Raw genomic sequence first — 27079 nt, 5'->3', positions numbered from 1 at the left:
CTAATATCCGTTTAGAATAATCATTAACGATTGCATCACAAGCAATTCCCTTTGAAGAATTATATGAAAAACTCTAACTAATGATAGTTACAAAACTAATTCCCTTTGAACAACCATTTCTAATACTTGTTTACAATAATCATTAACCATTGCATCACAAGCAATTTTCTTTGGACAATTATAAGAAAAACACTTTTTAATGATTGCAAAACTATTCCCTTGGAGATTATATCCGCACAGAAAATTTTCGCTTGAATGGAATAAAAATTCGATAGAGTTGGAATAACGACATGGAAAATTACACATTGCAGGGGCTGATCCAGGTCATTGTTCTAGGGGGGTAGTCGGACCAAAAAAAATATAAAAAATAAGGTTTGCTTTTTTTCAAAATAAAACAACTGTTGCATTTGATATTTAGAATGATTTTAGAAAGGTTGTAAGATAGTTAGTAATAATAAATATATTGAATGGTTATATAAATTTTTTTTATTTTTTCTTGTTTTTTAATTTTATCAATAATATTTTGAAGTTTGAAGTTTTTTAGGTAGGGGAAGGGGGTAGTTACGCCGAATACCACCCCCCTCCCTAACCTTTTTGTCCGCCCTTACACACTGTTTAACATAATTTAATAATTTGTAAAAATTTAATATAGAAATAAATGTTAAAAAGATCTTTTCTTTCCTTTTATTCACGGTAGAAAAAATTGTAATTAAAATACAGAAGTGGTACCACACAAATACTTAAATTAAAACAAAGATACCAGATGAGAAATTAAATGATAAACATGATGTCATACAACCAGCTTAGAGAACTTTTTTTTTATAATAAACGAGCCACATATATATCTCATTAATTATACGAATTTACTATTTCAAATTACAAATCGTTTATAAAAATAACATGGAAGTTCTCATGATGACCCGAGTTGCAATACCAAATGATACTATCGTTACCAAATAATGCCAACATAACCAATAACTTTTGATACTAGTATCAATATCGATACCGTAAGGTATCGCACCGAGACCAAACGATACAAACATAAACGATACTTTCAGTACCAGTATCGCGTGATCTCGATATCGATACTGCATGGTATCGCAGCGATATCAAACGATACCAACATAACCGATACTTTCGATACCAGTATCGCGTGATCTCGAAGTTGATACTGTAAAGTATTGCATCGAAACCAAACGATACCAAACGGTTCCAACATTAACGATACTTTTGATACCAGTATCGCGTAATTTCGATACTGATACTGTATGGTATCGCACCGACACCAGACGAGAAATCGAGACTCGAGACTTATTATTACTCGAGCATTAGACACTAGATTATCTAGTTTCTAATGCTCACGTCTTTTAAAAAATGAATCAACTCAAAAAAATGACATTTCATTAACGGAGCCGTGGCTTCAACTTCTTCAGACCTTTTGCCAGATAACGACGTCATTATAACTGAATCGATAACTACAAAAACGTTTTAAGTCATAAAAACTATTTTTTCAGGGAACGAGAAAACAAACTTATTAAATCCAAAATTATTACTGTAATAAATTCAAAAAAAATCTGGGTGCTTTTTGACGTCTTTAAATATCAGATTTGTTAAAATATACATCAAAATTTGTGATATATATGTGTTATACATAGTTAAAGTTGTCTGACTTTAAACCTTTTTGTTTACATGTGTTAAAGATAATAACAAAAAGCTTGTCTTTTATATATTTAATAATTTTTTTACAAAAAACTAATAAAAATCAAAGGTTTACTGCATCACTGAGATGACGGCTTCGTTATTTTAAATTATGTTCCTCACAGGTGCAACAAGAGTCTATCTGGGGACGGCCAAATCTTAACGTAACGTTGTCCTTAAAGTAGCCTAGAAAAAATTTATAGCTACATTTTGCTTCAGGATGTTTTTCTTTGAACATGAAGTAAAAAATTTTGATATTTAGTCTTGCATTTAGATAATTGATAGTTTTACCAGCATATTTGCTCTGTTTCACCGGATAACTTTCAATTTTCTCTTATCAGAAGTCTTACAATGCCCCTGATTGCATTCGTTCCTAATTTTTTCCCTCGAAGGTCCTTTGGTGATTTTCTTAATACCTACAGGGAGCGCAATCGTTGAATACGACTTATTCTAATACCATAAAGGCTTTTAAAGGCATCCACACATACCTTTTCATTTGCATCCCCTACTAAAACCTTGTATGTAAATGAAAAGTCATGACATACTCTTCTTTCGGCACCTTCGTTTCTGGGTTGGTGAGTTTTCGCCTTCATGCTTGTAATCAACGATAGTAGAAACACATCTTGCTCATTCTTTGTCTCTAACAATCTCATGCGTGCGAAAATCTCGTCGCTCTGGTTTTTTAGACGTTCCGTACATTTCTTCGAGCATCTGAAAGCAAAATATCTCATCAGATATGCTGATATAAATGTTCAAGGTAGGCCTAAATGCCATAGCCAAACTCTAAAAATGATGTTTGAGTAATTCGTCGATACAAAGAAAAGTATGTTTTATAATATCATAATTGGAAGACATTTAGTTTCAGCGAATTAAAATTTTTTACTTGTAAAGAGAAATATTTTTCCACATGGAGTAAAATTATTAACAAAACCCTTTAACAAAAAAAAGAAAGCTATATACTGTAAATAAGAATACAAAAGTATGTTTAAATCATTTTGAATATGAGAAGCCAGCTGAGCAATCCCCTCATCCAAGGTTATATTTGAAAGTATATGAAACATCTCCTCCTCAAAATAAAATAAAATTACCAATGCCTCAATATACACCTATTAAAGTTTCTAAAAAACAAAAAAATACACATTTTTCAAGTACCTGTACCACTACTAGTAGCAGTAACAATAACAACAACATTCACCAACAGTCTTCTCTGTCAATATCTCCTCCATGTCTATCATTAACAGCATCTGATCAGCAACTTTCTCCACAACAACTCAATTTAATTACTAACGCACCAGCAACTTATCTAAAACCAACAACACTTTATAAAAGATTAACATGGGAGGCAGTGGGTTCTTCACCTAAAGTCATAAAATTGTATACTGGGTCTCCAACTGAAAATTTTTTTTTATATATTGTTAGCCGTGTTAAAGCTAAACATAAAAAAGTTTCTTACTTTATTGATCATAAACGTTCATTTGAACCAAAGCAATATCAATTTAGTCCTGTTAGTTAACCTTCAAGTAGAAAGAAACCTGGTCCAGCATGACAGCTTTTTGTTGAAGATGATGTGTTACTTACTTTAATGCGTATTCGACTTGACTCACCATTACAAGATTTAGTATTTCGCTTTGAAAATTACAGTAAGTCACGCCTCTAGGATTTTAACTACATTTATAACTTTATTAGCCCTAGAACTTGAACCATTAATATATCGGCCTACTCCAGAAGAAACATTAAATTTTACACATCCTCATTTTATTGGAGATGTTGTTTATGTTGAAGGTATTGGTGACTGTACTAAACAAACTATTCAAAAATCTGCCAATGCTTATGTCCAACATAGTTCTTATAAAAGTAGAAACACATTAAAAAAACTTGTATTTTGTACTAAAGGCAGTTCTATCTCTTTTGTTACTCTGGATCTAAAGGTTACTCTGGATCTTCCTCAGATTGTTTTATAACTAAAGATTGCAATCTTGCAAGAAGATTCACTCCCGGTTTTATTGCACTTTTTGATAAAGGTTTCAATGTTCAAGATTCATTGGGAGGCTGAAAGAATTTTGACTTCTAAAGAACACTCTGCCTATTACATTAGTCCCTCTAATAGATAGTATATGGATAATTGCTGCTGTCATTGTTAAACTGCAACCACCACTAGTAAAAGCAACAGCAGTATAAATTGTTGTTCTTTAATATTATTTTTGAATGCTATTTTTTGAACTAGTTGTATCGTATGCAGCCTGCAAAATCATGGTTGTTACTTAACATTTCTCAGACATTTTTGAGACCCGTTCGAGAGTGGCAATCAACCACTGATCACTTTTCCTGAAAAAAAAGAACAATGGTCAGTTGCCACCCTTGGGCGGGTCCCAAAAACAGTCGAGGGGTGTCGAGCTTTGACCTGAATTTTGCATGTTGTTGTGTTTGCTCTTTAATTTTTTGTTATTATAGTGCTATTTTATGGAATTTGGTTAATTTTTTGTTAAATTTGCATTTTAATATCTTTGCAGCCTGAAAAATTCTGGTCATCACTCTGCACTCCCCAGACCCTTTTCAAGACTCGTTTGAGAGAGGCAACCAACCACTGTTCATTTTTTCTCAAAAAGGAACAGTGGTTGTTTGTTTTTTTTTCTCTCGGGCGGGTCCCAAAAATTGTCCAGGGGTGTCAAGTTCTGACCTGAATTTTGCAGGCTGTTGTATTGCTCTTAAATTTTTGGTTATTATTGTGCTATTTTATAAAATTTGGTTAATTTTTTATTTATATTCGCATTTTAATATTTATGCAGTATACGAAATTGTGTTCATAACTCGACATCCACCAGATCCTTTCCGAGACCCGTTTGAGAGAGGCAACCAACCAATGTTCATTTTTTCTAAAAAAAGAACAGTGATTAGTTGCTCTCCCCCTCCCCCCTTCGGGCGGGTTTCGTAAACCGTCCAGAGGTGCCGAGTTCCGACCTGGATTTTGCTCTTAAAATTTTGGTTATTCTTGTATTATTTTATGGAGTTTGATTAATTTTTTTGTTTATATTTGCATTTTAATATATTTGCTTGTACTATTAAATATCATTTACTTTGAAAAACTTCAGTTTTATAAGCAAAATAAGCTTTAATCTTCAGGATATATTGTCAAATTGATTTATTTATACATCTACTATAGTTATTATAGGTATGCAAACATAATAAGGTGTCAAATTTCGTGGGCGTTTTTCTCTAACCCAGTGAAAAAGCGCACATGGGATACGCGTGGATTTTTTCCATATGTAACCCATGTGGGGATTATTATTTTGTCCCATGTGGGTTTCATATGGTAAATCCCACATGGATTCCATATGGTAAATCCCATATGGGATACGCGTGGGTTTTTACCATATGTAACCCATATGGGGATTATTATTTTGTCCCATGTGGGTTTCATATGGTAAATCCCACATGGGTTTTATGTGGTAAATCCAACATGGGATATAGGCGGAAAATACTACATGTTATAGATCTTAAATGACACATATTTTAATCCAAATGGTATAAAAGTAGTCAATACTAGACAAATGAAAGTCCGAATGCTTCTATGATAATTTTTAAAATTCTTTTAATTTAAAAATTACTTGAATAGTTATTTAAAATTAATCATCAAAGCTTTCAGAGAGGCTTAACTTAATCTGGTATTTGCTACTTTATCCCATTTGGTATTCAAAATGTGTAGCATTTTTGATCTTTTACATGTGATGTTTTCCACTTATAACCTGTGGGATTTACCTTAAACTATTATGACGAAATTTTATAAAATTAAAAAACGTGTTGCAAAATGAATTTATTTTAAAATAAATGCTATTAATCAATACATCCAAATTGAATATTAAAAATATTATTTTTTCTTTTGCAATTTACACGCCGTTTTTTGTCGATTGAATTAATTAAATCGCTTCGGCTTGCATAATACCAAGGTTTTTAGTATCTTCTAACTTTCTTCAAACATTTTAAAAAAAAAAAAAAAAAAAAAAAAAAATACAAATAAATATAAATATAAATATATAAATATATATATATATATATATATATATATATATAGAGAGAGAGAGAGAGAGAGAGAGAGAGAGACAGAGAGACAGAGAGAGAGACAGAGAGAGAGAGAGAGAGAGAGAGAGAGAGAGAGAGAGAGAGAGAGAGAAAGAGAGCAATTTTAGTTATTAGCCAGGTTGAAGTAATTAATGACTACAATATTTCACAAATAGCCAGGTTGAAGTCATTAATGACTACAATATTTCACAAATAATTATTTTCTAATTTATTACTTACAATGACTAACGTATTATGGGTAATTGAACACATATTATGCGTAATGAGCTTGAACCCATGAAGAGAATCCTGAAAAAAAGTGATCAATTAGGATAAGTAGTTAAACAAAAAAACAAAAACAAAAATGTAAAAACCTACTTTTTCAATGATATAAACCTTAGGTGCAAGAGCCACTGAATGCAAAAGTATCTTTACTTTTTCGTCACACACACGGATTTCTATAATAACAGGCCTTGACATCGCGCAAAATGCCGTAAAAACTGAAGGCCGATTAAACTTTCACTTTTACTTATATTGATATATTTTTATATTAGGTAGGGTGTAATGGCAGTCTATGTTTTCCAAACATATTGAGACATATAAGCTAATGAGAAAATAAAAAACATAACAAGTAAATAGCATAACAAATTACAAAACTAATTTTCACATAAATTATGATAGCTTTAGTATTTTGGGAGTGGTAATTAGAGAGTAATTCTTTAGCAGTATCTAGCGTAAGCTGTTTTACACGCTTACCTGTAGGTTTCATAAAATTTGACAGTTCAGCAATATCTCTTAGCAGTTGTAACTGTTGATCACCAACTGAGTGGATTTCTCCGCATAATTCATTTCTAAACCAAATGCCAGCACCAGGTGCTTTGACATTAACAGCATTCGAAAAAAAAATATTTTTTCAATAAATACAGCAGTACCTTCAAATGCTTTATTTTCAATCTCTGGATGTGTTCTTAATGTAGCTACTGTTTCTTCGCAAAAAACAGACAAACAAAACTTTACAGATTGTCTCTCTATTGGTTTTGGATAAACTGATTTAGCTGTAAGTTTAGAGAGTTTAAAAAGACTATTGCACTCAGTTTTATATAAAGTTTCTAAATCACTCCACTTAGCCAAAGCCAGTTCTTTATTGTTCAAAAATTGAAGTTCGCCAGTCTTTTCTGTCAACCAATTGTTTCATATAGATTTTAAGAGATGCACATAATCATACAATAATAAATATACCTGATGTTGTTAACCATGGTTTACTATCAACTGTTTTAAACATACCAAAAAATCTTTGATTTACACGGTTACCATCAGTAATTATTACCAGTGTCTTACTATTTTCAATATTATTTATCGTATCAACAATTTGTTGACATTGAGCAAACTGAAATTCAGAAGAACAATTTGCAACAGGTTGAGCTCTACATATAAATTCTGGACCTCCAAAAAGACATTTAATCATAAATGATAAAATTGTTTTAGCTAACTTTTCAGGGTAGTTTACTGCTTGACCAAACAAAGCACCTCTTTGGAAAAGTAATGAAGCTTTGACATAGACCTCATCAATTAGTAGTATGGAAGTTCTTTTCAATGGATTTAAATTCATAAAAACACTATATTCATGAAACTTAGGTACTCCGTTGAGCTTATTTTTGAAGTCAATCATGTCCTTATACTTGGCAACTTGTAGTCAATACACAAACAGTCATATAAACTTCGTCACATAGCAAAATACTCATATGCTCTACATATAATATCTGAAGTATATAAAACTTCACCAACATTAACTTTTCTCATAGCATTAAGGTGTTCGAATAGAATATTTAACTGAAGCGAACTTTCTTTATTTTTTAAAAATCTAACTGCTTCAAATAAAGCTGATTTTGTTTTTATTAACTTTAATTTGTTTACAGCTAAAGATGAAATATTACAAGTTGTGCCATTATGGTTAGCTAAAAGTGAATAATCATTGAAAATTACTAAAATAAATAATGGAACACCAAGTTTGTACATTTTTGATTGTATGTGTAAACTTTTTTTATTAAGCTTGAAAACAATAACATCGTTATTATCACTTAACAAAGATTGAATATCGTCAAATATAAGTTCATCCTCTTTTAGAAAATCATTTAACTCATCTAGTAAAATGCTTCGAAAACCGCTTGAAGTTACAGTTTTTCTAACTTTACTTGCTGGTGTGGCTAAACAACTAGGCGGAATATTTTTAAAAACAGATGGTGGGTTTAAAGGTCGTTGCTTCCCATATTTGCTTTCAAAAGGTACTTCATTTGGCCAATGAAGTTGAAATACTGCTGTATAGTCTGTAACAATAAAACCAGTTCTTGGGATAGCTTCACTACATCTTTTTCTCTCCTCTAGATTCTTCGGGAATTTATAAATTGATATTTTTGTTGTAGTTGAGTATTGATATTTTTGTTGTAGTTGTAATTGATATTGTAGTTGTAGTTGCATAAATTGATATTTTTGTTGTAGTTGAGATAGTTCGACTTGCAAAGAGATACACAGCATTTTAAAGGCATTTTAATTATTAAAAAAGCCAACCGTTAGTTTGACAATATTATTACCTTACAATGTAACGCCTTGAACCTTACAAGGTTATCGTCTTGAAGTTGCGCTATCTAATTTATAAACCAATCAAATTTTAAAGATTTATTAAAAAAGTGTGAACACAAACTTTCGTCTAATGTTAAAAGATGAAAATGTAAACACAGTATTAGGAATTGGCCTTCAGTTTATCAACTTTGTTGCGCGATGTCAAGGCCTGTTATTATAGAAGGCCGTGGTTACACATAATATAATATTCTGAAACTAATAAACAAACATCTAAATTTCTATAAGTAAATTTATTCTTTGATCATTGCCTTCATATCCTAGCTTATTTTCAAATCATAATCTATTATGGTATTATTTATATAACATATCACAACAATATTATTAAATTTGTGATGTTCAAATATCATATGAACATTCTCTAACATGTTCATATGATATTTGAATATAGTTCTTGAGTATATTATCTGCAAACAATTGACTGATGCAAGTTCAAATGTTGTCAAAAACCAAGCATGCATGCACGGGACACTGGTTTGAAAGTCTAATTTTCTTTATTAAAAAAAATTATTAAAATAGCGGGAAGATAGGGAGGTTTCTGTAACTTTTTTTAGGCTCCAAAACTTTTAACTTTATATAAAATAAGGTTCATAAAACTTAAGGGACCTACGAAGTACATTGAGGAACAAAAACAGGATAATTACAGAAACTTTTCAATTTTTAATCTGGAGTACCACAGTGTTATTGGGAATAAAGTCTCTGGGTCCAGTATTCAAAGTAATATGATCTAATGTAATATATAAATTAAATAAAATGCTTTAAAATGCATGCAGTTATACATATAACTCCTGATAGTTAACTATATGTATAACTAGTTATACATAAAATTTTATACATAAAATTAGAGGTATTTACACCAACAATGTGGTCTAAAAACTTCTTACTTTTGTTGCTTAAAACTGTAGAGGATCATAGGAAAAACAATCTAAATTCAGAAATTAGCTTGCTTATCTAAAGAACAATTTATGTTGTTTTTTTTTACTTTTAGTACTGTTGAGAATAAATGTATAATTGAACCAGAAAAAAATTGATGGTATATGCATTTTTTTTATATTATATTAACAATTCAGATATACCATCATAATATGATAACAAAAACTGACAACATTTTCAATGGGATATGGCAAAAAATTGACTGAGTTTGATAAAGGGTGAAGGTGTTCAATAAACGGGTCATCATCTAACATCATTATGCATAGATGACCCTATGATTTAGGTAAAATAAGTAATCAATTTGCATTATTTCTCATTTTAAAAAAAAAAAATATATATATATATATATATATATATATACATATATATATATATATATATATATATATATATATATATATATATATATATATATATATATATATATATATATATATATATATATATATATATGTATGTATATATATATATATATATATATATATATATATATATATATATATATATATATATATATATACATATATAACTTTTACTTTATTTAGAACACCATTTGATATACAACAAACCCCTACAAAGCTTACAATAATTCAGTTAAGATTCAATCTGAGTTATTGAAACGTAATAAATTTAACATCAATAGAAAAGTAAAGCTGTCATCATTTAAAATATAAAGGGTGTCAAAATATGTTGAAAATAAAATTGCGTTACTAATAAAATCACATTCAACAATGATAAACATTCTTACTGTAGTAAAAAATAGTACTAACTGATAAATTTGAACAAATAAATATAAAATTAACAAAAACAATGAATAAATAAGAACTTTAACTTGAACTTTAACTAAATTTTGAATTTGAATTAATTGGTACTAATTTGTTCAAGCATAACCTTAAAAAATAAGTTTTTATAACAAATTATATGTATAACTAGTTATACATATAGTTAACTATCAGGAGTTTTATGTATAACTATATGCATTTTAAAGCTTATTATTTTATTTAAACATTACTTTAGATCATATTACTTTGAAAACTGGACCCAGGGGCTTTATTCCCAATAACACTGTGGAACTCCAGATTAAAAATTGAAAAGTTTCTGTAAATATCCTGTTTTTGTTCAATAATGTAGTTCGTAAGTCCCTTAAGTCTTAAGGACCTTATTATATCTAAAGTTAAAAGTTTTGGAGCATATGAAAAGTTACAGAAACCCATCTCCATCCTATTTTTTTTTTTTTTTAATAAAGAAAATTGGGAAATCTTTGACTTTCAAACCTGCATTTCTTTGTGGGACACTGCAGTGTCCCATGCATGCAAGATTGGTTTTTGACAACATTTCAACTTGCATCAGTTAATTGTTAGCAAATAATTTACTCAAGATCTATATTCAAATAACTATTATACTATCCTAATAATACGTCTATTTGCACAAATCTTAATCTTATTTCTATAAAGAAAGATAAACATTATTCGTGGTACTTACATACTTAATATAAATTATTTTCACACAATATAAACGTAACGCAATGCAATGTCGATTTAAAAATTCTTTTTTTAGTTTTTTTTTAAGTTTTTTTTTTAGTTTCCAATTTTCAAATTAATTCCCATGCAAATCCCACAGGAAACCCACGTGGGATTTCCCATGTGTGTAAATACCATATGGTTCCCACATGTAACCCATGTGGGATTACCCACATGGGTTTAAGGTGACAAATTTCCATACGGATACCACATGGGAAAATCCGTCCCACGTAAATCCCATCAATCCCACACGGAACCCACGCGGAACCCATGTGGGACGCGGTTTTATTTTTCACTGGGAAAGTGTATCATTGCAAGCGCGTAGCACGTGATAGAAAACGCTCCACACATTTTTTTATAAGGGTGCGGTTAAAAATCCCCAGTGACGAGGACAAAATCAGCAGTCAAATGCCAAATGGCGGTAGCAAGAACAAGATCAGATATTGAATGCCAAATATCTAATGCCACATTTGACACCTAATTTCGCTTTTGTTCTCACCATCTACCATTTGACAGCTGATGTCAAATGCCAAATTTAGCATTTGACATCAATAGGATTTGACATCAATATAATGTACAATTTTATTACTTTTTATTTATATTTTTAACAAACATTACTTTTTGTTATTTTTGCTTATTTACCAGAGTATCTAACTTAGAAGTTTCCGCATTTCAAAGAATATTTAGATGATTGTCGGGTTATTTGGGTGTGTCAACTTTCACCTTTTTCTTAGTTTCTATGTACGTTTTTTATTTATTGTAAATATTATTTAAAGCAAGAAAGTAATTTTGATTAAAAATATGTATATATTTAGCTACAATTTTGTTACCCCGAAAAATTGCTTTTTTTTTAAATATGTCGAACTAAGTATTGAAAAAAGCTTAATTTATTATGGATTTAAAAAAAATAACCATTTGAAGCATTTGTCGTCAAATAGCTTCGACGTTCTTTCTCTAAATTTTCGCGAATATATCTAGTCCCTTCATATGTGTATTCTACATAATTTAATAGAAAGTTATCATTTCGTTTCGGTTACCTAGTTTTAAAAAATTATTAGAGACAGTTGTAAAATAATAAAAAAGTAAAATCCTTTGGTGTGATGGTAGTGCTACTACTATACCAGTAGCGGTTGTGAGGCTTTAGTCTGGTTACACCGTCTCCGTGAAATAGCCTAATTTTAAATATTTTATAAAAACTTATTTTAAAAAACAATATATAATTACTTTCTTTTAATATAACGGGAAATAATTCTAGAAATAAAAATTATTGTAAAAGAAATAAAATCTAATTTTGCGTAATATCTCTCAATTAACGCGATTAATTTAATATATGATCAATTATTATCAATCTATATATTAATACGGTAATGAATAGTGCGCATAGTTACGCCTAATGTTTCGCCCATTGTTCGTATTGTTATTTACGGTTCTGTATTCTGTAAAATACACTATTTCTTAGTTTTTAAGAAGTTTCTAGACTTTTTTATGCGCGGTAACATTTTCCATGCGGTCTTTCAAGTTAAGTCAGCTTGCGAATTTGAGATGATGTACTTTTATTCTCAAGAAGAGTTGATGTTGTTCATTGTTTAAAACAAAAATTTAAATATTCGTTTGTTTGTTGTTGGTTGTTTTTATTATTCTAATTTTTATAGCCTGTTTTCATTTTTTAGAAGAATTTGAAATAAAATGTCTGGTAAAATAGTTTTTTTAGTACAATCTAAACATAAATGCTGTAATTTATCTAATCTTCTAAATATGAATACTGTAATTCAATAGTGTTAGTGTCGTTTCACTTTCTTTTTTAATAAAGAACTTTCTAGGCTTTTCTAAAAGCGTTTCTTTACTCCACGCGGTCTTTCAAGCAAGGTCTTCCAACCGATTAGAGCTGATAAATTTTTAGTTTCAAGTGGAACTGATGTTGTTCATTGTTTAAAAACTAAAAATTGTTTGTTTGTTCGTTGTTTTTATTTTTCTGTTTTTTTTTTTAGAAGAAGTTAAAACTAAAATGACTGGTAAAAAAAATTTTTTTAGTACAATGTTTCTTTTTTAGTAAAGTGTTTCAGTTTTGTCTTCAGTTATTTTAGATCATTTTAAGCAAGTATTTTTCATTGTTTAGAGCAGTTAGAAGGAGCTGAAGGCCTTTTTAGTAAGTATATAGTGTATAGTAGTTTATTTATAGTTTATATTAGTAACATAGTTGTATTAGTTTATTTATAGTTTATATAGTATATAGTAGTTTATTTATAGTTTATATAGTATATAGTAGTTTATTTATAGTTTATATTAGTTCAAGTTTATTTATCGTTTATATTAGTAAGTTTATTTATAGATTATAGATTAGGATTAATGAGAATACAAATTTTTTTTTAGACAGGCTAGCTGACAGCGACTTAAGTAAGTTTTATCATTTAGATTTTATTTGAGTACAAATGTATCATTAGCAATTTTATTGTATATAATTTTATCTCAATTTTTATTTTTAGACAGACAGGTAGAACTCAGTAAGGACTTAGATTTTGTAGATTTAAAAACTTCTTTTGAATATTCTTTTAAAGCATTGAATATGTTTTAAATATTTTAATAAATTTTGTCATTTAGGTGTGGTAGCATCATCAGTTGGTGCAAGTGGTAGTAATGTCTTTTATTTTATTTTACAGCAAATAGTAATGTTTTTTAATTTATTTTAAAAGGAATCAATAAATGTTGTTTATTTAAACATAATCATCAGGATAAAATAGATAAGATAGATAAAATAGCTTTTTTATTTAATATTTTTTTATTTAGTTATAACTTCGTTGCACCAGCCACAACAGGTAACTTCGTACATTTATTTTAATATACTTGAATTGCATTTGTTACTTAACTTTTCAAGCAATAAATATTGTTTATTCCAACATTATCGTCAAGATTATATAAATAAACTTTTTATTTGATAATTTATTTTAGTTGCTTCTGGATCAACTTTAAATAATGGTAAATCATTAATTCATATTTTATTATATATAAATGTAGATAAAAAAATGTAAGTTGGAAATTTTTGTAGATTTAAAAGCAGTAAGCTTTTTTCTAAAGGTTCTTTCTATTTTTGGAATAAATCCACTATCACTACATTTGTTCTATGTTTATACAATGTATTTTAATAATTTTTGTCATTTGAAAAAAAATATATCAATGTTTAATTACACCAGGTTGTCGAAAATAGTTATAGTTTAATGATAATGTTGTAGACTGTTAGAGCAGATTATAGATCTTTGATCTATTTAATCTATTTAATAACCTACTACCAAAGGGAAAATTTACTATCAGTTGTTTGTTTGTTTTTCTGTTTAGTTGACAACAATGAAGAGAGAGGTAGTATATTTAAAAGGGTTTTTATTTTTTTATAAAGTAACTAAAATGTTTTTTAAAATATTGTTGTTGACTTAAAAGTAAAACAGAAGGTTTTTATATTTTTATACAATAAGCCCAAAAACTTATAGTTCTTGGGCTTAACTAAGGTAATACTTAAAATTATATTGTCAATAATAGAGAAGAAATATAAAATTCTCAATAAGACAGCTTCTTCTTATTTTACCTCAAGTTAGTTTAATTAAAATTTATTTTCTTTAGTTGATCAAGAGAGAGCTAATAAAGGTATTAGTTACATTAGTTTAGTGAATTTATTTTTAAAAAGTTAAGTAGATATTTTTAACGTCTATACATTTAAGTGCTTTTATTGTTTAGACACAGAATTGAAGACTGAAATAAGTCAGTGTTTTTGCTATTAAAATAATTGTTAATAGGAATTTGTTTATTTGTACTGTAACTGGAATTTTAAAACTTCAAGTACTAAAGCTTTATTTTCTTTTTATTTTTTAGGAGAGTCGGAAAAAAAACTAAGTATAAATTATGTGACTAGTATAGTTAAATAAAGCATTTATATCTGTACACTCAGTAATCCAAGTCAGTTGTCACATTTTAGAATTTGTCCAGGAGAGAGTAAATAGTAAAATAATTAGTCTTTATTGGCTTTTTTATTCTTGATGGTTAAATTTATGTTTTATTTAATTTCTCTTATTTAATTTGTCTTGAGGCACATGAAATATAATTTTGACAAAAATAAAAAGTTAAATAAAAAAAGTGAAAAGTCATTTCTGAACTACAGACGTTTTTCCATTGAACATTGTGGGGACACCAGACCCTTTATATTGATCAAACTTTGTTTCACATTGTTTCAGGAAAACAGTCTTTATACCTATGTAGATACTGAAAAAATTAAAAAGGTCTCATACATAACTCATTTTCACAAAAAACTGGATAACCGACCTTTGTCTTCTGAGGTACAGATATTAAAATTTAAAGTTTTTTTTAGTTTTGGTTTAGTTTATAGTTAATTTTAGTTTAGTTTTAATTAGTTTTAGCTTCAGTTATCTTTTATCTTACATTAGACAACTTCACGGAAGAAATGAGGGGAATAGGTAAAAAAAATTATAGTTAAATATTTATTTATACGTAAATATAATTCTATCAATTATTCTGAGGTATATTTTTTGGTAGAAGCATAACTGGTAGGGCTTTGTTTTAAATTTTATATATTTTTTACGGAGAAATATGTGCAATAGGTGAAAAAATTATTTATTATAAATATGACATTTTTAAACTGTTTGCATTTTACTCATATTTTTATTAAAATTAAATTTCTCACAAGTTTGACTTTTTTTAATTTACTTTTTTTTAATTTATTTTTAGCATCCTCTTCATCCTGTGAAAATGGTGAGATTATGCTTTATATTTTGATTTAAAAAAATTGCAAATGTTTTTAAATTTTATTATATCCTTCTATTTGTAATTTTAGAGTCGTTAACATTTGAGGAATATGAAAGATATCGCTCCCAACACCCAGGGCCACTCTCGGAGAGGTCCTTTAATAAGTGGCGAAGTAATGGAGGTATGGATGAGCCATCCTTCAAATGGAGGGCTCATCCATACAGGGGTGTTGGGAGACACCGAAGAAAAAACAGCAACCAAAAGGTTGTAAATGTCTTCTATCAGTGAAGATATTTATAACTTTTTTGTTGCCGTTTTTTTTTTGGTGACTTTTTTTTATTTTTTTTAATTTTGTAATTTTTTTTTTAATTTGTAATTTTTTATTTTTTATAATATACTATTGTTTGTATTTGGTTTGTTTTTGTCTTTTTTAATTGAAATTTTATTTGTTTTTCACCAATTAAACTTAAATATAGTTAAATTGATTCACTACCCAATCATCATAATAGGATGCTACATTCTATTTGTTAAAAATAATTAATTGGTAGTTTAATTTATTGAAAACAATGTTTTTAAAATTTACTATAAGCCAAGACTATTTAGCTATATAAATGCAATTTATTTATATCTATTTGATTTTTTATCTTTAATGTTTTTAGTTTGGCTCCTTGAAGCATTTTTTTTTTCTTTTTAATTAAAATATTTTAAATCTATTGTAATGTCTTTTAAATATAACTAAAGTTTACTAAAAGCCAACGTGAAATAACGTCATAAAACAACACCGACAAGTTGCATCATGACAGCAGTTTAAGTATGACAACAGGCTACCAAAAAGCAGGTAAATTGTTTTCCAGTTTGTTTGTTTTGTTTTTCTTTTATGTCTACTTATCTGTTACAATTTTTATTTTAGGTTTGTCATATGACGCATTAATGCAATATAAAAGATCAAAGTTTACATATTTTTTACAATTTGTAATACACATTAGGGTAGAGCGATTTTGAAAATTTTGAAATTTGATTTGCCTGAGCAGCAAATCAATATCTTTTGGTGAAAAAAGAACCTTACTCTTTTTTTTTTATACTTTAGATAAGTTCTTGAGGTTCCCCTTTGGATTCTAAATTTTTGATGGGTCCTAATATTGTTTAAATTATTTTTTCTAAACTATATTAATTTGATACTTAAAAGAAGCAAAATATTATACTGATTTTGAAAATAATATTTGTTTTTATTAAAAAATTAAAATTGAAAAGTAGAGTAAAAAAAAAAAGTAGAGTTGTTTTTTTCATTAAAAAACCCCCTCCTCAACAAAACGGGGGTTTTAAGGTATATTTTTGCAAGTATTTTTTTTACTAAAAAATTTTTCTAATAAAATTATTATTTATGAAACAAGCATTTTTTTCTGCTTTTTTTGAGTCTAAGGTTGATATGGTTTAGAAAAAAAAAATTCAAAAATATTAGGACCTGTCAAGAATTTAAATTCCAAAGAGGACCCTCAAGGTCTCTCATCAAAATCAAAAAATATTTTTTACTTTTATCTTATAATTATTGACATTGATTCGTGTCTCAGTAATATTGGTTTTTAAACTCTTTTTTTTTTTCTATGAAAATCGCTCCACCCTAATACACATGTTTGATTGTAAATCGACTTTTTTTTGTTTGAAACGTATTTGTACTCAATTGCTTAGTTATTTATAATAAATTTATTTAGTTGTGTGCATTTATCGTTTTAAAGACAATTTCCTTTTTTAAAGAAACATGTATCAAGGGGATACCAATAAATTAATAACTCATAAATAAATTACTTCACTTCATATTCTTATTAATTAAAGTTCAAAATATAACAAGAATTTAGCTTTAATCTTTCGTCAATTTAAGGCATGATGAAGTGTTATTATTTTGGGTCAGTAACTAAAAACGTATTGTGTTGAACTTAGTAATGTCTAGGAAAATGGTTCGGCCATACACTGATATGACCTATGTCAGTTGTAAATTACTCAAATAACGTTAAATAATTCGTAAATTAATTTATTTTAATTTTACAGATAGTTTAATTTTTTAATTTGAAGGAGTTTTTCTTACAGGGTATTAGTTAAGGTATCGCAACTTTAAATTGTGGAAAACAGCCACTATAAATTAACAGACCGACCGTAACCCGTATTACGGGTTGCTTTCTGCTAGTATATATATGCATATACATATGGATATTTAATATATATAAATGTATTCATTAAATATATTTAAAAAGTATTTATTATATAAAAATAAACTAAAATTTGATTATGTATAGCATTTTTATATAACTAATTATAAAATATAAATAAAAATCTAAATAACTAAATGTTTACGTCTAAGTAACTGAACATGAAGTAAGAACATACGCCTAAGTACTGAAGTAGAAATGATATGTTTGTTAAGTTACTGATAAAAATAATATTAATGTGATGGAATTGCCTGCCATGTCCCCTACCTTAATCCGATTGAGGACTTGTGTTACATTCTAGAATGAAAAATTGGAGATCGAAAATAAAAAAAAATGATCAAAAAGCAGCATCAGTCGAAGCATGGGAGAAAATCACTCCAGAAGAATCCAAATCTCTTGTGGAATTGTTGCCTCAACGTCTGCAATAAGTTATTCTGGCGAAAGATGGCCTTAGTAAATATTGATATACTAATTATTTTTGTCTAAATACTAAATTTTTTGTCAAAGTTTGGAATTTTTCTTATTTGTGTAATTATTTTTTTTTGCGAGAAAATATTTGATCAATAGAAGTACAGTTGATTTTTATACGTCATATGAACTTATAATTGACATTTTTTGAATAGGATGCTTCAATATAATGATATTTTTAAATAATTTATAGTTTTTTCCCTAAAAAAAAAAAATCAAATACCGTTTTTAAATCATTTTATACAAATTAAAAAAAAAAAAATGTGTCATTTAATTTTTTGCTTACTGTATATGTATGTACATATATATATATATATATATATATATATATATATATATATATATATATATATATATATATATATATATATATATATATATATATATATATATATATATATATATATATATATATATATATATATATATATATATATATATATATATATATACATATATATATATATATATATATATATATATATATATATATATATATATATATATATATATATATATATATATATATATATATATATATATATATATATATATATATATATAATATATATATATTGTGTGTGTGTATGTGTGTGTGTGTGTGAAATTTAAATGTTTCTAGGAAAGCAGAATCTTCTTTGTTTTATATACAAGTTGCTGGTTCTTTTTTTTCTTTCGTGTTTATATTTTCTGTAACCACGTTTAAACATTGTTTATTTTTTTATCCTCTCCTGAATTGTATAAAATTGTGGTGATAAAGTTGTAAATGCACGGCAAAGTTGTATAATTATTCTAAACAGTTTAGACTAAACTGTTTATCTTTCAAACATATCTACACTATTGATAAATCAACAAATCTCATCCGAATTGCATATGAAAAGGTGGCAATGTTAAAGAAGCAAACAATCATCAATGATTGATTTATAGGTTATTGCTTTGGAAACCTCGTTAAATATTTATCCTAAGTAAGCAGTTCCCGTTTAAAGCTATTTAATTGTTAATGTAAATTGAAAACAATCTTATTTATGTTTCTTGTTGTATGAAAAGAACATATATGCCATAATCAAAACTTCTTGATAAGATTTTACGAACTTTGGAAGACATTTCATGTTGCAACTGTTTCAAAGCAAATTAAGAAATAAGAGTTTTTAACATTTAGAAAACAAAAACTTGAGTTATATCACAAATGATAGGATTCTTGATATTAACTGTTCAATGTTGCTTTTATTTTTAGCCTCGCGCACAATCAGCGCTTATGTCTTCATCAAAACCTACGGCAACCGCTTTTCTATCTGCATTTTACGCGTATCGCAAACGGGTAAAATGATACTGTCAACGATTATTGATATTGCCAATGGTGTACGGAAAAAAAGTCACAACAATCCAGCGGAAATTGCTTTTAAAAAATAAATTAAAAAAAAACCCTTAAATTTAATGGGTTTTTGTTCCCAGACTATAATCATTGCAATTTTTTGCAAAGCATCAATCTTTGATATTAGTATGAACATATAAACATTTAAAGTTTGCTCCATTTTTGGAAATTAGCTGTTTATAATATTAAAAACGCCTTCGCCAACTCTGACTGTGATTACTATATGGACCACTATCATGAGGTTGATAAAGATGTTGCAGGCAATTTAGATTAAAAATTGTGTGATGAATGATCTTAATGCTTAGTTAACAATATTTTTTTAAAAATTCTGTTCAATTGCAAGTGCTTTGAATCAGAAGCAACAAAGTCTGAAAACAAAATTGATGAAGGCTACGCTGCTGATCAGAGATGTTGTAGGCCACGGCAATTGGGTTTTGACAGAATTGAAGGTGCAGAAGTTTTAGAAAATTAAAAAGAAAAAAACATTATTTAGTGAAAATATCAAGAAAAAACTCAGAGGATAGATCTAGAAAGAAAAGTATGAGAATCGATGAGTTAGTAGAAGTGAAAAAGAAAGATGGAATGAAACGAAAGAAAGAACAAATCGCCTTTTGAAAAAGATAAATTGGAATTAATGTAGAGTGGGTTCACCGAACCGGATTAAAAAAAGATAAATGTTCCAGAACAGTTGTTATTAATTTACTAAGGTATTCAAACAAAATTAAAAATTCTGAAAGAATCCTACAGATTCAAAGAAACTAAAGTGTACGTGAACAAAGACTTCTTCCGTGAAACTGAGGATATAAGAAAAAGGTTTTGATAGAAGTGAAGAAAAAACGATAAAGTAGTGAAATTTTTTATTTTCAGTATAATAAAGTTGTTACTTTAAGATACTCTTTTCTTAAATTAGGTAATAATAAATAAAATTAAAAAGGGATATACTGTTACAAGAAATGTACTCAAATGTTTTTCGGATATGGCAAGTACTCAAGCGATACAAAAATCTTTTCGGTACTTGGCTTGCCTAATCTAGATAATTTATTGCGTAACTATAGGCTTTTAAATCAGTTAGTTATCTGTGCCAGAAGCAACGCAACTGTGTATAGATTAAACGGATCTTTTAATTAATTATTATTTTTAATTTTTTATCTTTGCTATGGACCTTGTACTGTACTTGTTGTCTGAATCAAATAAATTTAAAAAAAAAAAAAAAAAAAAAAATAACTATTTGAAGATATAATATTTCCTAATTAAAAAAGATCATGGAAAGTAATATATGTTTTTGATATATTTACTATTATTTTAAAAACTTTTTATTAGACATTATTGAATATTATTTGGTTATTATTGATATTATATATATATATATATATATATATATATATATATATATATATATATATATATATATATATATATATATATATATATATATATATATATATATATAACCATGAGCGAGATCTCGTCTCGTTCTCGTTTCTCGTGAGAAATGGGACTTTTTGTGAGAAACGAGAAATAGAAATTCTCGCGAGAAGTAGAACAAGACTTAAATATTATAATATTTTCCAAATTAAAAATTATTATAATTTACTTTTCAAATTATTAGTTAATTAAAAAACCAAATTATTAAATGCTTAATAATTTGTTTTTTTAATTAACTAATATTTTGACTCCGTGATTTTAATTAAATTTTTAATTAAATTTTTAATTAGATTTATAATAAGATTTTTAAAAAAAATCTAATTAAAAAATTTCAATTAGATTTTAAATATTTTTAATTAGATTTTAAATACAAAAACTTTTTGTATAAAATGGTGCACTTTCGACTTAATTTCATTAGTTTACCAATGGAATTCAACTTGACACATATTGTTCATATTGAAAAGAAATATTCTTGCCTCATTTCAACGATCAAAAATGTCACCAAGAAAAAACAAATCTGGAGATATTTTCAAAAAACAAGTGACGGTGCTGAATGCAAGGCGTGCAAAAAGTCTTTAAAAACAAAAGATGGAAACACAAGCGGACTTCATTGTCACCTCGAAAAAAAATACAGCCAAGATTACGTTGAGTGTTCTGAAAAAACTGACGACTCTCTTCTTCCTCCTCCTAAGAAGAAACAATGAACCATGGTCGAAATGCTTGAAACAAAGTCCAAATATGACAAAGACAATTGCATTCAAAAACAGTTTGACTCTGCAATGCTGGATTAAATTTGCACTAATCTGGCATCCTTTTCAGCAGTCGAAGGAAGAGGTTTCAAGAAATTGTTTGACATTGCAAGCCCTAAACTGAGCCTTCATCACATAACAACATATTCAAGAAATCTTTCAATTCGGTCAAAGAAGTTCAAGCTGGAATGAAGAGCATAATAACGGAGATTACGCCAAATCTAAACAGTGCTGTATACATGTAAACATGAAACTTGGAGTCAAATTGTCAAAGCGCCTTGACTAATACTTGTGCAACAATCATATTTTGCAATGTGCAGTTCGAGACTCATTTGGAATGACTGCTGGAATGGTTAGCCTCACAGATTAAGGATAATGTTGAGTACCAACCTGTTGCCAGAGTCCTTTCGGCAGATTTGTTTCCTAATTCAAAGTTGAAGCGCAAGTTAAACGTCAGACTTGAAACACAAGAGCCAACATCTAAACTGAATCCTATTTTGAGCGAAATGTGCCTGTATGAATATCTCCCTGATGCCAAAAAAGACTTTCCAATTCTTGATTGGTGGAAATTGCATTCAAATACATTGCCAGAACTCTCTTCATTAGCTAGACAAATTTTAGCTATTCCAGCAAGTTCAACTAAATCAGAGAGAGTTTTTCGCTCAGGTGAAAATGTCGTCCGATCATCCAGACACAACTTACACCCAGAAAATGTAGACCAAATCATCTTAATCAGAGAAAACATTGTCTTGTTGGAAAAGTTTGGCAAAAAAACTCTGAATTAAGATTTGAAAAAATTGTTTACATTTGACAAATGTCATTTGTGTCTAATTGTCAAAACCATGTTAACATTTGTTTTTTTTTACTTGGATTTTAATAAATTTGTTTTCAAAAATTTGTAAATTTCTTGTCTCGTCTTGTTCTTGGTCTCACGAGAAGTACTAGCTTTTCGTCTCGGTCTTGTCTTGGTTTGAAAAAACCTAGTCTCGCTCATTGTTATATATATATATAAATATATATATATATATATATATATATATATATATATATATATATATATATAAATATATGTATATATATATATATATATATATATATATATATATATATATATGTAAATATATATATATATATATATATATGTATATATATATATTCATATATATATATATATATTAAATTTAAAATTACCTGTATATATGTATATATATATATATATATATATATATATATATATATATATATATATATATATATATATATATATATATATATATATATATATACATATATACAGGTAATTTTAAATTTAAAAACCGAAGCATACCCAGTAGGACCTTGTCGTAATTTTGATGCATTTTAAAAATTTATATTACTGGTGCTTTTAACACTGACATTTAAAAAATAGATAACGATAAACGGTTTCTATATACTCTATAACTACGTAGCACCTGTAATAAACAAAGAAAGAGCGTAACTTGCAATACTTCTTCAATTATTAATAACATTATCACTAACAGTTGCATGGTTTATCAAATTAAAATCGGCAACCTAAAAGCTGATATTAGAGCTCACTTTTAAACAATTTTAATAAAGATTTTTAGTTTCAACTAACGGGTTTTTTACGGAAACGGGGATAGTGAAGGAAAAAATAATCACGTGAGCATCTTAGTTTTCCTTTGGATAAATTAAAGCTTATGCTACGCATGCTTGATTGTTTTTTTCTTCCTTTTTTAGTTCCTGTAGAAAAACGGTAAGGTGGAAATTTACCTAAACTTACTCTTTAATTCCTGAAGCTAACAATTTTGAAACATACGTAAAACAAATAAACAACTAATCTATTATAAAGTTTGGTGAATTAATCACAAAAAATTATTTGGAATGAAAATTTTAAAAAATAAAATTTATAACAAAGGAATTAGATACCAAACACATTAAATTTTTATTGAAAGATTAAAAAAACAAAACAAAAAAGAGTTATTATTGTAACTTTTTAGAACATTCCATTAGAAATTGTGAACAATCCATTATAATAGCAGAAAGACGTAATAAAAGAAAAAATAATTACAGTTTTGGTGTTCCAAAAAGATTAAAAATATTTATAAACGGAGAAATATTTGACAAGAAAGAAATTGCTGAAAACTTTATTAAATTATTTATAAACGGAGGATAATTTAGCAGCAGATATAATTTAGGAGGGTTATTAGAGTTTTTAATTTCTAGGAGTTAAATTCTGAAAAACATTCCAGTCCTATTTAAAAAACCCACTATGTAATGGGAAAGCCGGTGTCATGTTAATATTTTAATCCGTTAAAATTTTACTGCGCAGTAAATTTTTAACGTTGTTATTTTACTGCGCAGTAAAATTTTAACATTGTTATTTTACTGCGCAGTAATATTTTAACGTTGTACATTTACTGCGAAGTAATATTTTAACGTTGAAAATTTACTGCTATTTTTAGTTTTTTACTGTCATTAAGTAAAGAATAATTGGTAAAGTTTGTGCAAGGGGCGGTTAAATGAACATGTGTTATATAACTAGGAGGACTTCAATTTATCTTCCTGTCAAACTTTTATTATTTAATGCATTCATTAAGTGATAGTTTATTGTAATGTAATTGTAATGTAGTTGTAATGTAATCGTAATGTATTTGTAATGTAATTGTAATGTAATTGTAATGTAATTGTAATGTAATTGTAATGTAATTGTAATGTAATTGTAATGTAATTGTAATGTAATTGTAATGTAATTGTAATGTAATTGTAATGTAATTGTAATGTAATTGTAATGTAATTGTAATGTAATTGTAATGTAATTGTAATGTAATTGTAATGTAATTGTAATGTAATTGTAATGTAATTGTAATGTAATTGTAATGTAATTGTAATGTAATTGTAATGTAATTGTAATGTAATTGTAATGTAATTGTAATGTAATTGTAATGTAATTGTAATGTAATTGTAATGTAATTGTAATGTAATTGTAATGTAATTGTAATGTAATTGTAATGTAATTGTAATGTAATTGTAATGTAATTGTAATGTAATTGTAATGTAATTGTAATGTAATTGTAACGTAATTGTAACGTAATTGTAACGTAATTGTAACGTAATTGTAACGTAATTGTAACGTAATTGTAACGTAATTGTAACGTAATTGTAACGTAATTGTAACGTAATTGTAACGTAATTGTAACGTAATTGTAATGTAATTGTAATGTAATTGTAATGTAATTGTAATGTAATTGTAATGTAATTGTAATGTAATTGTAATGTAATTGTAATGTAATTGTAATGTAATTGTAATGTAATTGTAATGTAATTGTAATGTAATTGTAATGTAATTGTAATGTAATTGTAATGTAATTGTAATGTAATTGTAATGTAATTGTAATGTAATTGTAATGTAATTGTAATGTAATTGTAATGTAATTGTAATGTAATTGTAATGTAATTGTAATGTAATTGTAATGTAATTGTAATGTAATTGTAATGTAATTGTAATGTAATTGTAACGTAATTGTAACGTAATTGTAACGTAATTGTAACGTAATTGTAACGTAATTGTAACGTAATTGTAACGTAATTGTAATGTAATTGTAATCTAATTGTAATGTAATTGTAATGTAATTGTAATGTAATTGTAATGTAATTGTAATGTAATTGTAATGTAATTGTAATGTAATTGTAATGTAATTGTAATGTAATTGTAATGTAATTGTAATGTAATTGTAATGTAACTGTAATGTAATTGTAATGTAATTTATTGTAATGAAGTTGTTTACAATAAATACTTTTAAAATAACATGAAAAAGAAGTGGAACCAACAACATTTTATTTCAGTACATTTTTTCTCACTTTTTTTCACTTTCAAGTTTTTAGTGACAAAACAACAATAAAATAATTGTTTGTTTTTTTTCTAAAAGAATAGTATAAGATGTTAGTTTTTAAGTTTAGTGGAAGCTGGATATTTTAGCCATGTTAGCTTTTGTCTTGTGACTGACCACACCACTATATCAATTCTCTAAGATTTGCAGTACCAAGAATCTCTACATCTGTAGCCCATATACCATCTGCGGGTATACCACTTTTGGTGAGATAACTTTCCACGTCATCATCTAAATATCCTGATAAGAGACTGGGGCAAGGTTCTGTTGTCATGTGTTTTACAACCAGATCGCAAACAAATTCATGCTGACATTTAGAAACTGACAGTAGAAACAAAATTGCTCGAAAAAAACAATTTCCATCAGTTTTTCATGCATGCCTTTTGCAAAGGTACATCATTTTCTTTTCCATCAATAAGATCTGGCATAACAAGTATTTTGAGAAAAAGATTTTCAGCAATTTTCTGGCAAATATCTTTAGAGGGATGTTTCATTAGGTTGAGGTGGCTTTGAAATTCATCTCTGTCACAACATTCTGAAGATAGTTCAGACATTTTTGAATTAATTTCGATCTATTATCACAATCGACTACGAGGAACAAAAGTTTGTTTGTAGACATTTAAATAAAAACAATAATTAGAACCAATGATTAAACAAAAATAATTAGAAACAATGAAAAAAATGATTTAAGTGAAAAAAAATTTTATTAAAATATTGAGTTAGTTAAAAAGTTTTTCTCACCATAAAAATATTTTTTTTGAAGTTTTTACATTGCCTTTTAAAGTTTGCCTTTTTTCCACTCTCGTTTACATCTTCAGGAAACTTTTTGTCATTCAAATATTTCCTGGTAACATGAAAGTTATTACTTTTGTAGATCTTGAAAACGCCAAAAAAATAAACGCCAAAAACTGTATATTAAAAAAGTCAGAAAAATTTTAACGTTGGAATTTCGTTGCGCAAACTTCACGCTACACCGGAATTGTCTGTAAATGAAAATTAATCATCTTTAATAACGAATATATAATAATAATGAACCAAATAAGTGCAGATTTTGACGATATCGATGTTAATATTCTAAAAGCTGTTTTTGTTGTTATTGAACTTTGTCTTTTTCTAATCTTTAATCTTTTACTTGGTATTTTTTCTTGTCGATTAAAAATGTTAGCTATTAGCTAACGTTCAACTGTTAGCTCGACTGTTTCATCAAAAGCTTAGAAAATTTTTATCTTGCCGAATTTAGCACAGTATCTACATATTTTATACGAGTTTAACAAAAATAATATTGAATAAAGAGAAATTAATATTAATTATTAATATTTTAGAATATTATCAAGGATTTTTTTAAGTCATTAATGTATATAGATTTGTGTATTAAGTTATTTGTATAGAA

The 27079-nt window shown here is 27.3% G+C and overlaps 1 protein-coding gene across 2 annotated transcripts; it reads right to left on the bottom strand.

Annotated features, from left to right (window-relative positions):
• Positions 1–5496: 5496 nt before the first annotated feature.
• Positions 5497–8397, bottom strand: LOC136079802 (uncharacterized). Of its 2 annotated transcripts, XM_065796337.1 has the most exons (4): positions 6511–8397; positions 6133–6358; positions 5995–6063; positions 5497–5664 (listed from the first exon to the last, which is right to left on the bottom strand). In XM_065796337.1, the coding sequence occupies exon 1, from the start codon at positions 8284–8286 to the stop codon at positions 7477–7479; it is 810 nt and encodes a 269-aa protein (XP_065652409.1). In that variant the 5' UTR covers positions 8287–8397; the 3' UTR covers positions 5497–5664; positions 5995–6063; positions 6133–6358; positions 6511–7476. The 2 variants fall into 2 exon arrangements, with proteins under 2 accessions (XP_065652409.1, XP_065652408.1); XM_065796336.1 differs by having other exon boundaries at positions 6133–8397.
• Positions 8398–27079: the final 18682 nt, after the last annotated feature.

The sequence above is a fragment of the Hydra vulgaris genome, chromosome 04, assembly GCF_038396675.1.
Source record: "Hydra vulgaris chromosome 04, alternate assembly HydraT2T_AEP".
NCBI lineage: Eukaryota > Metazoa > Cnidaria > Hydrozoa > Anthoathecata > Hydridae > Hydra > Hydra vulgaris.
Note: the sequence above shows the minus strand (reverse complement) of the source record. Positions and strands in the feature narration are given on the sequence as shown.